At 52.3% G+C, this 12193-nt stretch overlaps 6 protein-coding genes across 6 annotated transcripts; 2 read left to right on the forward strand and 4 right to left on the reverse strand.

Moving 5' to 3' along the window:
* Positions 1 to 28: 28 nt before the first annotated feature.
* EDD37DRAFT_649362 (ribosomal protein L14p/L23e-domain-containing protein) lies at positions 29 to 1064 on the reverse strand (the record flags this gene model as incomplete). Its single annotated transcript, XM_062818130.1, has 4 exons — positions 29 to 99; positions 151 to 381; positions 448 to 535; positions 591 to 1064. The coding sequence occupies 4 exons, from the start codon at positions 1062 to 1064 to the stop codon at positions 29 to 31; spliced, it is 864 nt and encodes a 287-aa protein (XP_062670913.1).
* EDD37DRAFT_374014 (histone-lysine N-methyltransferase SUV420H) lies at positions 1038 to 3786 on the forward strand. Its single transcript, XM_062812006.1, has 3 exons — positions 1038 to 1120; positions 1185 to 1306; positions 1358 to 3786. Exons 2-3 carry the CDS (start codon positions 1205 to 1207, stop codon positions 3530 to 3532), a joined length of 2277 nt encoding a protein of 758 aa, XP_062670914.1. The 5' UTR covers positions 1038 to 1120; positions 1185 to 1204; the 3' UTR covers positions 3533 to 3786.
* EDD37DRAFT_373994 (cytochrome P450) lies at positions 3680 to 5771 on the reverse strand. Its single transcript, XM_062812005.1, has 4 exons — positions 5235 to 5771; positions 4032 to 5177; positions 3846 to 3970; positions 3680 to 3789 (listed from the first exon to the last, which is right to left on the reverse strand). Exons 1-3 carry the CDS (start codon positions 5544 to 5546, stop codon positions 3878 to 3880), a joined length of 1551 nt encoding a protein of 516 aa, XP_062670915.1. The 5' UTR covers positions 5547 to 5771; the 3' UTR covers positions 3680 to 3789; positions 3846 to 3877.
* A 480-nt stretch (positions 5772 to 6251) lies between these two features.
* On the reverse strand, positions 6252 to 7602 carry EDD37DRAFT_373850 (Glyoxalase/Bleomycin resistance protein/Dihydroxybiphenyl dioxygenase). The gene is made up of 2 exons (XM_062812004.1): positions 6569 to 7602; positions 6252 to 6508 (listed from the first exon to the last, which is right to left on the reverse strand). Exons 1-2 carry the CDS (start codon positions 7374 to 7376, stop codon positions 6348 to 6350), a joined length of 969 nt encoding a protein of 322 aa, XP_062670916.1. The 5' UTR covers positions 7377 to 7602; the 3' UTR covers positions 6252 to 6347.
* A 226-nt stretch (positions 7603 to 7828) lies between these two features.
* Positions 7829 to 9586, reverse strand: EDD37DRAFT_562745 (putative FAD dependent oxidoreductase; the record flags this gene model as incomplete). The annotated part of the gene is made up of 1 exon (XM_062813931.1): positions 7829 to 9586. The coding sequence occupies one exon, from the start codon at positions 9584 to 9586 to the stop codon at positions 7829 to 7831; it is 1758 nt and encodes a 585-aa protein (XP_062670917.1).
* A 747-nt stretch (positions 9587 to 10333) lies between these two features.
* Positions 10334 to 12147, forward strand: EDD37DRAFT_680250 (putative salicylate hydroxylase; the record flags this gene model as incomplete). Its single annotated transcript, XM_062819711.1, has 7 exons — positions 10334 to 10370; positions 10437 to 10707; positions 10761 to 10933; positions 10989 to 11217; positions 11267 to 11353; positions 11403 to 11484; positions 11536 to 12147. The coding sequence occupies 7 exons, from the start codon at positions 10334 to 10336 to the stop codon at positions 11998 to 12000; spliced, it is 1344 nt and encodes a 447-aa protein (XP_062670918.1). The 3' UTR covers positions 12001 to 12147.
* Positions 12148 to 12193: the final 46 nt, after the last annotated feature.

Genomic DNA, 12193 nt, shown 5'->3' on the forward strand with positions numbered 1-12193 from the left:
ACTCTGACCATAGTCCGCCACTCATCATTTATATGTGCATTGGTGCCAGCGACAAAATCTTGGACCATTTCTTGTCTCGTAGCTCGGCTCCCACCATACCTATCATCGTTAGATGTCATCAAGATAGTGTGTCAAACGCAGAAGACGTACTCGATAATCGGGTGCCAATAGGGTCGCCGTTCTTGTTGATGAGCACACAGGCATTGTCATCGAACCTGATCAGACCTCCATCTTTTCTCTGTTGCTCTTTCTTGGCCCTTACTACCACAGCATGTCGTATATCACCCCGTCGCACTTTGTTGGCAATTCCCAAGCTCGATCCACCAGGGTTGTCGGGACCGAAGGATCTCTGTTTCTGCACAACGACGATTATTCTGTCACCTGAACATGCCAATGTTATCAGCAATGTTCTCAAATGCCACAGATCTCGTAGGACTCGAGCCATACCTATCCGCGCATGTTGCGTCTTCTTTCTCATCACCGCAACACATTCGACGATTGCTGCTCCGGAATTGTCGATACAATTCAGCAGCGTCTAATCCCGGGGTCAGTTTGATGGACGCTTGAACGAAGCGGCGGGAAAGACCGACCTTGAGTTGTATCATCGTAGCAGCATAATGTTGAAACCAATCGCTCTCTTCAAACCTCGAATCGAATGGGTGATGGTGTTTTAGGAAAATCGAGAAACGATGCCGCGCATATTGTGGAGTCGAATGCACTGCAGCCCATCGTTGCGCCAATCTTTGACCCGAATTAACCATCGCCCTAATGACAACACCAGCCGCTGCCAGATGCCAATCCAGCCCGTGTCTTCTCTTGTCACCCCTCTCCCTTTCCATTCCTTCTTTCACCCTTGCTTTGAGGACATCTCGACCCAACGAGCTGAAGCCCGTCCACTCAGCTGGGCGAAAAAAGTCGGGAGTTTGTCTGTGAGAGGTCCAGCCCACGCGACCGCTATGTCGCACTCCATTCACTTTTGCTACATAATTCTCACCCTCAGGCTGGCCTGAACTCGAATCGCGTCCCAAATTGCGACTTCTCGAGTATCGGCCCCCTCCACTCATTATTGTCATTTTCAGTCCGGCAAAAGCCCTGATCACGCGATCGCGCACATACACCGGTCCTCCCTTCGAAGTCTCCAGTGAGACGGCCACCCTCACGAGTCCAGGGACAGAGACTCTCAGCGCGGTCATCACACGCGACCATGGTCCGACGGAAATCCCAAGAGCCCGAAAAGGCTCAAAGGCTGTCTCTCGCCGAGTTGGCTGCCCACGACGACGTGTGCTCGGACGCTCTGATCGACAATGTGAGGCACTCGATATATCAGGGGAAAGTACTGTACAGTTGACACTCTTAGGCATACTACAAGTCTCGCATACGGAAGAACCGAACCAAGCACATTCCCGTTCGTGGCATCAAGGAGGATGAGGTGCCCAAAATCCTCCTTCACAAGGTCATTGTCGACAAAGACCTACCAGGCGCTGAGAAGGCTTTACTCGCATTACCTGGACTTAAGAGGTATAAGAAGGGTCTACGCACCAGAACCGAACAGGAACATTTCCTCAGCCACATTCGAAAATACATTGCGATGTACCAGACCGATTGCCCTTGGGAAGTCTCAACCACGAATCGCTACACTATTACCACTTACGAGGCCGCTGTGACCGCCCGACGTCGAATACGACAAGGAGACACGGTCAAGTATCTCGTGGGTACTCTGGTGCCACTCACTACCGAAGAATCAGCGGAATTGGATCTTAGTAATCGTAATTTCAGCATCGTTGTTTCGGCGCGAAAGAAGAATTCATCAATATTTTTGGGCCCAGCTCGTTTCGCCAACCATGACTGCGACGCCAACGGACGTCTTGTGACCAGGGGCAATGACGGTATGGAGGTTGTGGCTGTGAAGAACATTGACATCGGCGACGAGATCACTGTTTCCTACGGCGACGACTATTTCGGGCCGGCAAACATCGATTGTCTGTGCCATACTTGCGAAACGCTGGAGCGCAATGGTTGGACATCAAAGACCGGCATTCTCGGCTCGGATAGTCATGCTTCCACCCCTGCCCCTGAACCTCAGTCGGAACCTCGATCTCGCGGGCTCAAACGCAAGAGAGAATCGGAGGTCTTTTCAGCATCGTCTATTGGCAGTCCTGCATTGAAACATCTGAAGACACAACAATCTCCTTCCAAGTTGCAACATTCGTGGACGCCGCCAGGAACCTCAGAGCCGCCAAGTGAAGCGACCAATCCTGTGCAAACGACCGAAAGTATCGAAGATGTAGCGCCTAATGCGCAGGAAGAAGACACTGCCCTGTCGCCGCCCGATAGTCCGCCAGAGCTGCAGGAGGGTGAGACGCAGGAAAATGTCGTCCTCACTCCCGTACAGTTGGATTTGCCGAACACAATGACTGGGCCAGAAGGGGTTAGGCAGAGCTCCCCAGCTAGTGCCAAAGGCAGGAAAGGACCGCGCGAAAGCAAAATGCCAGCAAGATTACTAGGCAAATTCTCGGCACGAGCGCCGATATCCCCAGCTCCTACATCTCCGTCAAGTCATGGATCTGGGTCAGACACTGGTCCAACAATTCAGGCTCCAATCACAGACAGTGCTGTTACAATCAAGGTCGAGACGGTGGAAACGACAAAAGTTGAGGCAGATGAAGATACTATCGTTGTTCGTCGTAGCTCCACGAGAATGAGCGAAGACCCATCCGACGTCGACCCCAGAGATGTCGCCGACATCGCGGCCTCTGTACCGCATGTGGTGTCGACTCTTACTACAACGACCGTAACCAAAAAAGTTCACGAGCCTGAGTCATCAGACATCCTGGAAGGTCAAGTGTTGCCTTCGATCGAAGCAAACAGTACCACCACAACTGTGTCTCAATTGACGGTTCATCCTGTAACGGGAACCATCCGCATCGCTGGAGATTACATTCTGACACGAAAACTGCTGGCGCAGCCCCACGACCGATGGGTACAATGCCACAATCCACTGTGTTTAGGCTTCTTCATTCAGCCTAATGGATACCAAACAAGACGAGAATGTCCACGATGCGAACGACACAGCATGCTCTATGGCTATGAATGGCCCAAAACCGATCCTGATCCGCGCAAACTGCTTGAGCGCACAGGAGGCGGGCGTGGCAAGAAAGGCATTCCGACAGTTGAGTACAGCGCGTACAGGCGCAAAGGAAGGTGCGGGAAAGGCACATGGGTCGAAGGCGGCGGAGACGAAGAAGAAAGAGTCATGGATCATCGTACGATTCATCGGTTTGTGCTGCCGGAAGAAGAGAGAGACATAACGAGGAGAGGACTGCTCAGGGAAGCAGAGGTGGCAAGAGCTGCGGGTGATCACGCCCTAGCACTCCTCGAAGCCAAGATGCATGCTGGTTCGAGGGGACTGGGGACTGAAAGTGCGGCAAGAGACAGTGAGAGTGGTAACGGATCCGCTACTCCTGATGATGCGAGACGGAGAAGTAACCGATTTGTTACGAGGCCTGTGGCTGTTTACACGGACCGGTTTTGATGCCATTGTTGGTGGAATGGTTTAACTACTGCAACCTCTTGTGGTGCGCAGGGTATCGTTGTTTTATTATGAGCTTGGGACTTTCAAGTCTGTATCCCTGGTAGTCAGAACCAGCTTACGGCACAGGTATTGGTTCCTGTTGGATCAATAAAAGCTGGCATTGGGTGGAATTGTACATAGAGATCGTTGGAATGCAGATCAACTCTTGATTGATCAATTTGTGCCTGATTCAGAAATGCGCGCTGCTAAGTGGTCAACTACAGTGTTCCATTGTCAGGGCGGTCGACGTGGGCTTGCTGAAATACAATCATACCTCATGACTAGGTCTCCCCCTGATATCCAGATTCAAGCTTTTTGGACATAGACTTCCAGCCCCTTCTGATGCACGAAGAATGTGTTCCAAATCATTAATTTCTTGTTCGGGTCGGCCAATGTGAACTGTGATTTGGAGTTAGCAACATACAAAAGTCGATACCGACGGGGAGTGTGCCGGCCTTACCTTGAAATTCATCAACAACAGCGGCACGAGCTTATGGACTTCCAAGAGACTAATATTCTTCCCGATGCACGTCCTCTTTCCCGCACCAAACGCCATGAAACACCGCTCCATCTCAGCAAGTTCTTCTGTATCAGCCTCGAGCCAGCGCTCAGGCCGGAACTCATCCACAGAATATCGTCGACCAAAGACGCGACTATCCTGGTGGATGACGGCCGGGTTACATCCGACGATAGTGCCCGCGGGGAAATAGTGTCCGCATAAGGTGACGCCGCCTTCGGGCACGATGCGTTCGAGAATCAAGCCTACGGGCGTATGGAGCCGGAGGGACTCTTTGATCACTGCCGCAAGGTACGGCAGGTTACTGGTTTCGCGGAACGTGGGAATCTCACTGAGTTTGGCCGTTTTCAGTTCGGAGACTAGGGTCGAGAGTGTTGCGGGGTGCAGAAGGAGGAAGTGGAAGATGGCGCGGAGGGTGATGGCGGTCGTGTCGGAGCCGGCGTTGATGTTACTTAGGGACCAGCCTAGGAGTTGTGACTGCGGAATTTGACCGGCGTATTTTTCGAAGGCCGCGATGAATTTGGCGCAGAAGTCTGCCCTGGTCTCAACTGGTTTCTTCTCTTTTGTGGCTGAGGCGCCCTGTTGTTTTCGGAGTGAGGCTTCCTCGATGCGAGGCTGGAGGTAGCCCAGAACGAATTTGGAGATGCCGAGCTTGTCTTTTGAGAAAAGGTGGCCCCAGTATGGGTTCTTGGCGAGCACGTAGTCTAGCCACGGCATCTGGCCGACGATGGCAGTATAGGCGCCTGAGTTGTTGAGGGTTTTGATGATGTCGTTGACGTCCCTCCCTTGTTCGAGGAAGCCGAAACGTTTGCTCATGGTCATTTCGCCGATCACGTCGAAGGCGTACCATTGGAGCCACTCGCCAAAGTCGCAGAGCTTGCCGCTATTGGCGTATAGGGTCGTCAGGCGTTCAACGAGGACTTTGGATGTGTTGTCTACGAAGGGCTCGTAGTCGAGAAGGCTTGTCATGGCGTAGGCGTGGGCGATGGGCCGTTTGGCTGCTTTGTGGGCGTCTTCGTCGGTGATCATGAACAAGGACGCCACGGGTTTGCCGTTGAGTATTGGCTGGGCTACACGGTAGTAGTCGGACTGCGACGGGTAGATTTAGAGTCGCGGTATACTCCATGTAGATGAATGAGAACTTACCTTCTGAAAGAGCCTGGAGATGCCGTAGATCTGTCTGATTTCTCGTGGGTCGCCAACACTGACACAATTCGGGCCAGCCCTGACGAGATCGCCATGCTTGTCGTGTTCGGCTTGCAATGCAAGCTCGAAGCGGCCTTCGTAGACCTTGAGGAAGCGCCAGAGGTTTGTGAAAGATGCTAGAAACGGACCAGGGGTTGACCTCAGGGTGGATCGGTATCTTTGTACCAGGATGTGTGCCACGCATGAGGAAATGGACAGGAACAATGCTGCGACAGCCCACGTTGAGAAATCAAAAACTGTCAGATCAGCCATGATGGGATGTTGTCTCCCACAGTGAGTGTAGGTGCCTGAGTGGAAGAAGGACTCCAGGTATGCATCCCAATATCAAGTCCCTATCACACAAACCTCTCAATGGGTCCTTCTCCAAGTCTCCTAGGATATAAATGGAGGCAGACTCACGCATGTCGCTTGCGTTGAGCCAAGTGCGGGGAATGTACGAGATGAAGCACGGCATTCCGTGTAATGGATATTAATATGGCTGGCTTCTCAGGCGGCTGCCGAGATCACACTGTTCGGCAGTTGGAACATTGTCAGTAGTCACAAAGGAGGCGAGGCTAGGCTGTGAGCACCAGCCATGCATCGGTCAGCATTGAGGCTCAGTCTCGCACGCCTCGTGCAGTGGGTTTAACAGGTTGTTTGCGGCGGTTGACGGTGGCTTGAAGGACGAAGCAGTTTCCAGGTTGTGCTTGACTGTAATGCTGAGATGCGTCTCTACGCTTCAACGTACAAGACTATGACGTCACGTGTAAGGCACTTTTGCACACCCTCGACACGTCTTGATCACGCATCAGTCCTCATTGTCTTCTTTTCAGGCCTCGTTGCTGTTGTGGTTTCGTGCTCAGTCTTGCAACTGCCTCGGTAAATTGCTCTATGAAACTCATGATACATAGTCCACCTCTCACCCATGATCAGAAGGACACGCGCCACATCCTCAACCGCGACATCATGCAGCACATCACAGTCGACGCCTCTGCCAGCTTCCTTCCGTACGGGCGTCTTGATTACCACTGCACAGTAACCCAGGTAGCCGAGTATCAGGACTTCAGCTGAAAATCACACCCTTGTTGCAGGCCTAGGAGGACCCCAGACATACATGGTATTGGGTCCATTCTCCTGCACCGTGACTGGGGTCTCGCAGTTCACCAAGTCTCCATCGGCATAATGCTCGACTTCGAAACCAGACTCATCATACCAATAGTCAAAAATCTGGCTACCTGTGATGACAGTTTTGTCAGCGCCAGCAATTTCGACAGCAGGATAGCTCACAGACTTACCAAGCACATGCCTCCCGACGCCCCAAGACAGCTCGTACCCTTTGGACTCGAGATAATTATGTGACAGTTGCTGAACATCGAAATCATGAACTTCGAATGCGCTATGTGCCACATCCGGCTTCTCATCTTCTTTTGCGGGCTTGATGTAGAAGCTATGGTGGTCAACATAATCTGTTCCTCGATCAATGTGGAAGAACGACACTGCTTCCTCGCCTCCAATCGTCACCTTATCCGAGAATGCGAGCGTCAGATTCGATGTGTACCAGTCAACCATTTTCCGGTATGTTCCTGGAGGGTAGCTCACGCCGTAATGTCCCCATTTGTGGACTGGAGCTGGACCCGGCGTGAATCTCTGAAAGTGGCCAATTCGTGGCTTTTCATCTTCATAGTTGACTACCAGCTTCTGCAGGTCTTTCGACTCTGGCTCCTTCTCCTTGATTCCATGGACAAGATGTACTTGGTGTCCCACTGGATCTGTCAAGGTGATGCTGACGCCGCCGCCTGGTGCGTCTAGCTTGCTGATGGTCGACGCTCCAGGTATCCGACTGGCCTTTTTAAGGTCTTCTTCAGACTCAACGAGATAGGCTGCACCGCCAAACCTTGGGTGACCACCTTCCGCGCGTCTCGCGACGTAACAGTATGGATCTGGTCCGTAACCCTTGCAGAAGATCACATCGTCCCTCTGTTCAGCTATTTCAAATCCGAAATCTAGCAGAAATTTTGTGGCTTTGTTCAGGTCATTGTGATAATATGTCACGAACGCCGTTTTCAGCAGGCGGACTCTAGGGTCATCAACTGCAATTGGCATGTTGACGATGGCGATACTGGTCTAGAAGTCGCTGATTGTGAGAACTTGTGCCAAGGTAACCAACAAGAGAGGTCCCCGCCACGTTCAATGAGCGTGTCAATAAATACTTTCAGGATGCAATGGTCGTTCGACGGCATCCCATGCAGGGTTCAAACTGCGCCGATGCCGAGAACGGCACGTTGCACACCTCACCACGGCAATTACCTTTTTGGGGTGAACACCGTCTACCGCCCCAAAGTCCTCCCCCAGTAAACACCCCGCATGGATCGCACCAAACAGGTGAAATGTCGGAAAGCAGGGAAATAATTCCGAAGATACAACATGCGACCGTGATGGTAAGCAATTACGACTCTTTGCATTAGACAATTGCTCACCATGTACCTGTGGTCGTGATCTCTCGAACCTGAGGTACACAGCGACAGTGCCTCTGGACTTGGCATTCCCATGCGTCATCATTGGCCCAGGATCCTGCGCATTACTTCTCGCAGCTTCCCAGAAGGATTAGGACATGACTGACTGCACCTCCAGCAAACGAAATGGTCTGGACGCACCAGGACCAGACCATTTTCCTCGACCGCTCGAACCTTCTCCCAATCCCAGTATGCGTCCAGAAAGTCCAATCCTCGGCCGATGCCATACGCCTTTACAGTCACTTTACCTTCGCTGGTGAGTTCACTTGCAGCATCTATCCAACCCTCGCCTCCAATACCGGTGAAGGCGACAAAACTTCCATGCCCTGCCAGGTCCAACGTCGAGATGCGCGCAGTCTGACCATCTCTGACGAGCCATACATGCGGTAGGTGAAAGCCAGGAAACGTCGAGACGATTTGTTTCTTCATCACATTCAGACCTTCCAAGTCTGGCGGTCTGTCTCCTTGTTCGACAACGGTAAGCGGAGAGTCCACATATGTCTGGTTCATCTGGATCCCCAGAGAATTGAACTCGTCATCCGTTTCTTCGATGATGCTCCGAAGCTTCATCCGAGTTCGCATCCCATCAGACGTTGCCCACTGCAATGCTTGTGAGACTACCGCACGTTCCGCCACGGTCGAACCCATGAATGCCCACAACCTCCTGTGCACTAGCATCCCGTCATTGGCTCTCCTGACGATACCGTCGCCCACGGGTTTCCTTTCGGCGGTCAGGCTGTCTAGAATCGAAGGAGCCGCCCAGCCTTTCAGGACGTGGGCCAATTTCCAAGCAAGGTTGAAAGCATCAGAAATGCAGGTATTGGATCCAAGCCCATTGATTGGAGGGTGCCTGTGCACAGCATCCCCAATGCATAGCACGTTGTCTCTTTGCCATGTTCTCGCGACCTGGTCGTTGATCGTCCACCGAAAGTGCCCCAGCAAATCAATGTCAATCGAGTCGTCACCAATCATCTGGCGCAATCTCTTCAGGATATCCTCGTCGTTTGGCTCGAAGTTCAAGTTTCCCTGGGCGTTATGCATCGAGACGATGAACTCGCTCCACGGTCTGACCATCCGAATGGAGCCATGCGACGACCAGGCAGGCGCATCTGGGTTGAGAATCCAGACCATCGAGGCAGGCCGTATGGCGAAGTATCTTGACAGATCAGCTCTGATGTATACATTGAAAGCATTGTCGAGCTGTTTCCCATCGATCGGGATGTCGAGGCTGGCGAGCACAGCACTACGGGCGCCGTCGGCGCCAACCAGATACTGCGAGATGATGTTGTATTCTTCTGAGGTGACACGATTCCGGACACGTGTGACGATGTGCCCGTCCGAGCGCCGCTTGTGCGACAGGAATTCCGTGGAGAAACGAATGTCTGCGCCCAGTTTTCGGGCCTCCTCGACTAGGATCGGTTCCAGGACACTTTGGGGAAGATCGGACATCTCGCAGGGACTGGCAGCCAGATATTCGCCTATAAGATTCGGTTTGTTGCCCCAGGCGTACACCCGCCCATACTCCTCTCCAGCTAGAGTGTGGAGCCATGCCACATGGGCAATCTCGTCCTTTGTCGAGGCGATCGGCTTGACGAGATGCTCGATACCTGCATCTCTGAGGACCTCCATGGCACGCTGATTGAAGATGTGCGCTCTGGGAGTGTTGGCTGTTCCTTTATGACGTGAGATTGCCACAACGGGGATTCCATGGCGTCCGAGTAACAGGGCAAGTGTGGCTCCAGAGGGACCAGCCCCGACCACGAGCACTGGGACCTCAACATCTTCAATCTCTGGAACCATTCGGTTAGATCAATGCCGAAGCATACGTAGTTGAGGCTTTATGCCCGCTTACCGTCATGACTGATGCCGCTGACTGTCATAGTGGCGAGTGTTGTCACCGAGTGCGGCGACAGGGGCGCGTCGCAAAAAGGCTCAGTTCATTGGCCTCACAAGGCACGACTTCGACGAGATCTCGATCTTGCAGACGATCTGTCTGGCGATGTCCTCCCCTGCTCTTTTGCATGGCCAAGCCAGCTGCATCATTATCTGCTACGCATGATTTCGGAACGGAGAGGCACATGGACGGCGAGACGGTCTTCAAACTTTCGTGAGCCGACTCACCACCCAATCGCATGCATGTTCTGGGTAGCCTTCCAAAATAAGGTGACTGTTGAGGTGCCACTCGGTAAGAGGGCACGGTGTTCCGAGGGAAGGGAAATGGCTATTCCGCCTTCTCCACACTTTGCTCGACTCCTTTACAAGTGCCGCCAGACCCGGTGGGGAAGATGTACGAAACGGATAACATTGAGCGATGACCTAACTTGAACAGGCACGGGTTTTAAGAGTAGTACATAACCTCCGGCAGTCTCATATTGCAATTAGAGGACCCTATAAAACCACTTCCACGGTCTGCTGCTGTTACCGCAAAGCATTCAAAGCGGAAGGCTCGGATCGATACCACATTCAGTCACATCTGATCTTCGAGGAGCGATGGGCGAAGAAGCAAACGTATGAGTAACACCGGATTGATAGTGTTGACGCTGATCAATGGCGACAGAATTCTCAACCTTTTCAGATTGTGGTGGTAGGAGCAGGAATTGGTGAGCGTCTACTTTTTCATTGCATAAGATCACCGGCTAATTGAGTGCAGGTGGTCTTGCTGCGGCGATCTCATGTTTACGTGGTGGATGCGAAGTCGTTGTTCTCGAAAAGGCGCCCGAGATCTCTCCCATTGGCGCCGGGATACAAATTCCACCAAATGCAGCACGCGTCTTGCAGCATTTCGGCCTCGAACAGGAAATCAGAGATGCAGGGGCTATTCAGGTGAAGGCAAATCATCTCAAGCGATATAAAGATGGCAAGATCCTGTGCACCAGACTTGGGGGTCAGAAAATGATTGACGAGTTCAATGGGCCGTGGTTGTCAGTACCCTTTCGATTTCTATGCTCGCACCGAATGGCTGATTCTTTTTCAGCGTGATTCATCGAGCAGATTACCACCGAGTGCTCTTGAACGAGGCAGTCCGACTTGGTGGCCAACTGCGGACAAACGCAGAGGTTGTCGACATCAACTATGCTGCAGAGCGGCCTGAAGTCGTTCTCCATACAGGCGAGTCCATTACGGCTGATGTAGTCGTGGGTGCAGATGGTAAAGCGACCTACCATTACTTCCATGCAAGGCCATACTGACTTCATCCGGTCAGGCCTGTGGTCAGGCGTCAGAGACATCGTGCTCGGCGAGCCCTCTCCACCAATTCCTACTGGAGATCTTGCATATCGAGGAACCTTTTCAAGGGTACAGCTGGAAGCCTTTAATGATCCCAGCATCAATGAACTGATCGACTCCCGATGTACTTACAATTGGATGGGACCGGACAGGCACAGCGTCTTTTATCCGGTGAAAGACTGTACTGCATTCAATCTCGTTCTCATGTAAGTCTGGTATCATCGTGGGTACACGATTGCGACTGACGTACTGCAGCCGTCCGGACAATCTACCTCCAGGTTCTAGAACGGCGCTTGGTGACATCGACGAGATGCGGATGACCTACGAAGGTTGGGATCCGGTGTAAGTTTCATATGTCGATCGGCGGGTTTCTTTACTGATCGATGACAAGTCTTGCGAAGATCATATCGTGTCATGACAATGTGTTGAAGTGGAAGTTATGCCATCGCGAAGAATTGAGCACATGGGTCAAGGTATGAGTGCTAGCCCCAAAGTAGCATCACCATTGGCTGAACACAAGGCAGAACAATGTGGTGGTTCTCGGTGATGCATGTCATCCCACCTTGCCGTACCAAGCACAGGGAGCTGCAATGGCGGTCGAGGATGGGCTTGTCCTGGGTCTACTCCTTGGCCGACTCCGAAGCACCGAAGCCATCCCTGAACAGGAAAAGAAAGCCCATATCAACTCGGTCCTCACAATGTTTGAAGGACTACGCAAGAAGAGGACAACGACCAACGTGAAAGGCGCTATAGCGAACAGAGTGATGTTTCACATGCATGACGGTCCGGAGCAGGAAGCTCGGGACAGTGAACTTGCGGAAGTGGACTGGGTCAAGCCTTGCCGGTGGGGATGGGCAGATCCGGGGTATCAGAAGAAGATGCTGGCTTTTGACTCGGTGGCCGACACCAACAACGCTTTCAATCGTTGGGTAAGTGAGCATGGGAAGACAACTCAGCTGGAGAACGCGAATGGGCAAGTGCGGCTATGATTTTGAATTTGCTGCGTGCGGTAAGTAACGTTTTCAGCCATGTTGGACCGCAACGGCAGAATTGGTGTGTAGCTGCTTCCCATTGCTGAGGCCTTGTACGAAGTATGTTGATATATATTGGTAGGGAAATGCATGCTTAGACTCTTCTCATGTGACTGCCCACTCTGATTTCTACCGGAGCTCCCACATGCCC

The sequence above is a fragment of the Exophiala viscosa genome (genome assembly GCF_022695815.1).
Source record: "Exophiala viscosa unplaced genomic scaffold EDD37scaffold_4, whole genome shotgun sequence".
In the NCBI taxonomy this organism is placed as follows: Eukaryota; Fungi; Ascomycota; class Eurotiomycetes; order Chaetothyriales; family Herpotrichiellaceae; genus Exophiala; species Exophiala viscosa.

What these genes read in the sequence shown, in the direction of transcription:
- EDD37DRAFT_373994 (XM_062812005.1), bottom strand. Translation starts at nt 5,546, where the DNA reads ATGGCTGATCTGACAGTTTTTGATTTCTCAACGTGGGCTGTCGCAGCA. An exon ending in TCTCCAGGCTCTTTCAGAAG is followed by an intron (nt 5,178 to 5,234) that starts GTAAGTTCTCAT and finishes TACCCGTCGCAG; the next exon opens with TCCGACTACTACCGTGTAGC. An exon ending in TGTTGTTGATGAATTTCAAG is followed by an intron (nt 3,971 to 4,031) that starts GTAAGGCCGGCA and finishes TCCAAATCACAG; the next exon opens with TTCACATTGGCCGACCCGAA.
- EDD37DRAFT_374014 (XM_062812006.1), top strand. Translation starts at nt 1,205, where the DNA reads ATGGTCCGACGGAAATCCCAAGAGCCCGAAAAGGCTCAAAGGCTGTCT. An exon ending in CGGACGCTCTGATCGACAAT is followed by an intron (nt 1,307 to 1,357) that starts GTGAGGCACTCG and finishes TGACACTCTTAG; the next exon opens with GCATACTACAAGTCTCGCAT.
- EDD37DRAFT_373850 (XM_062812004.1), bottom strand. Translation starts at nt 7,376, where the DNA reads ATGCCAATTGCAGTTGATGACCCTAGAGTCCGCCTGCTGAAAACGGCG. An exon ending in CGTCGGGAGGCATGTGCTTG is followed by an intron (nt 6,509 to 6,568) that starts GTAAGTCTGTGA and finishes CTGTCATCACAG; the next exon opens with GTAGCCAGATTTTTGACTAT.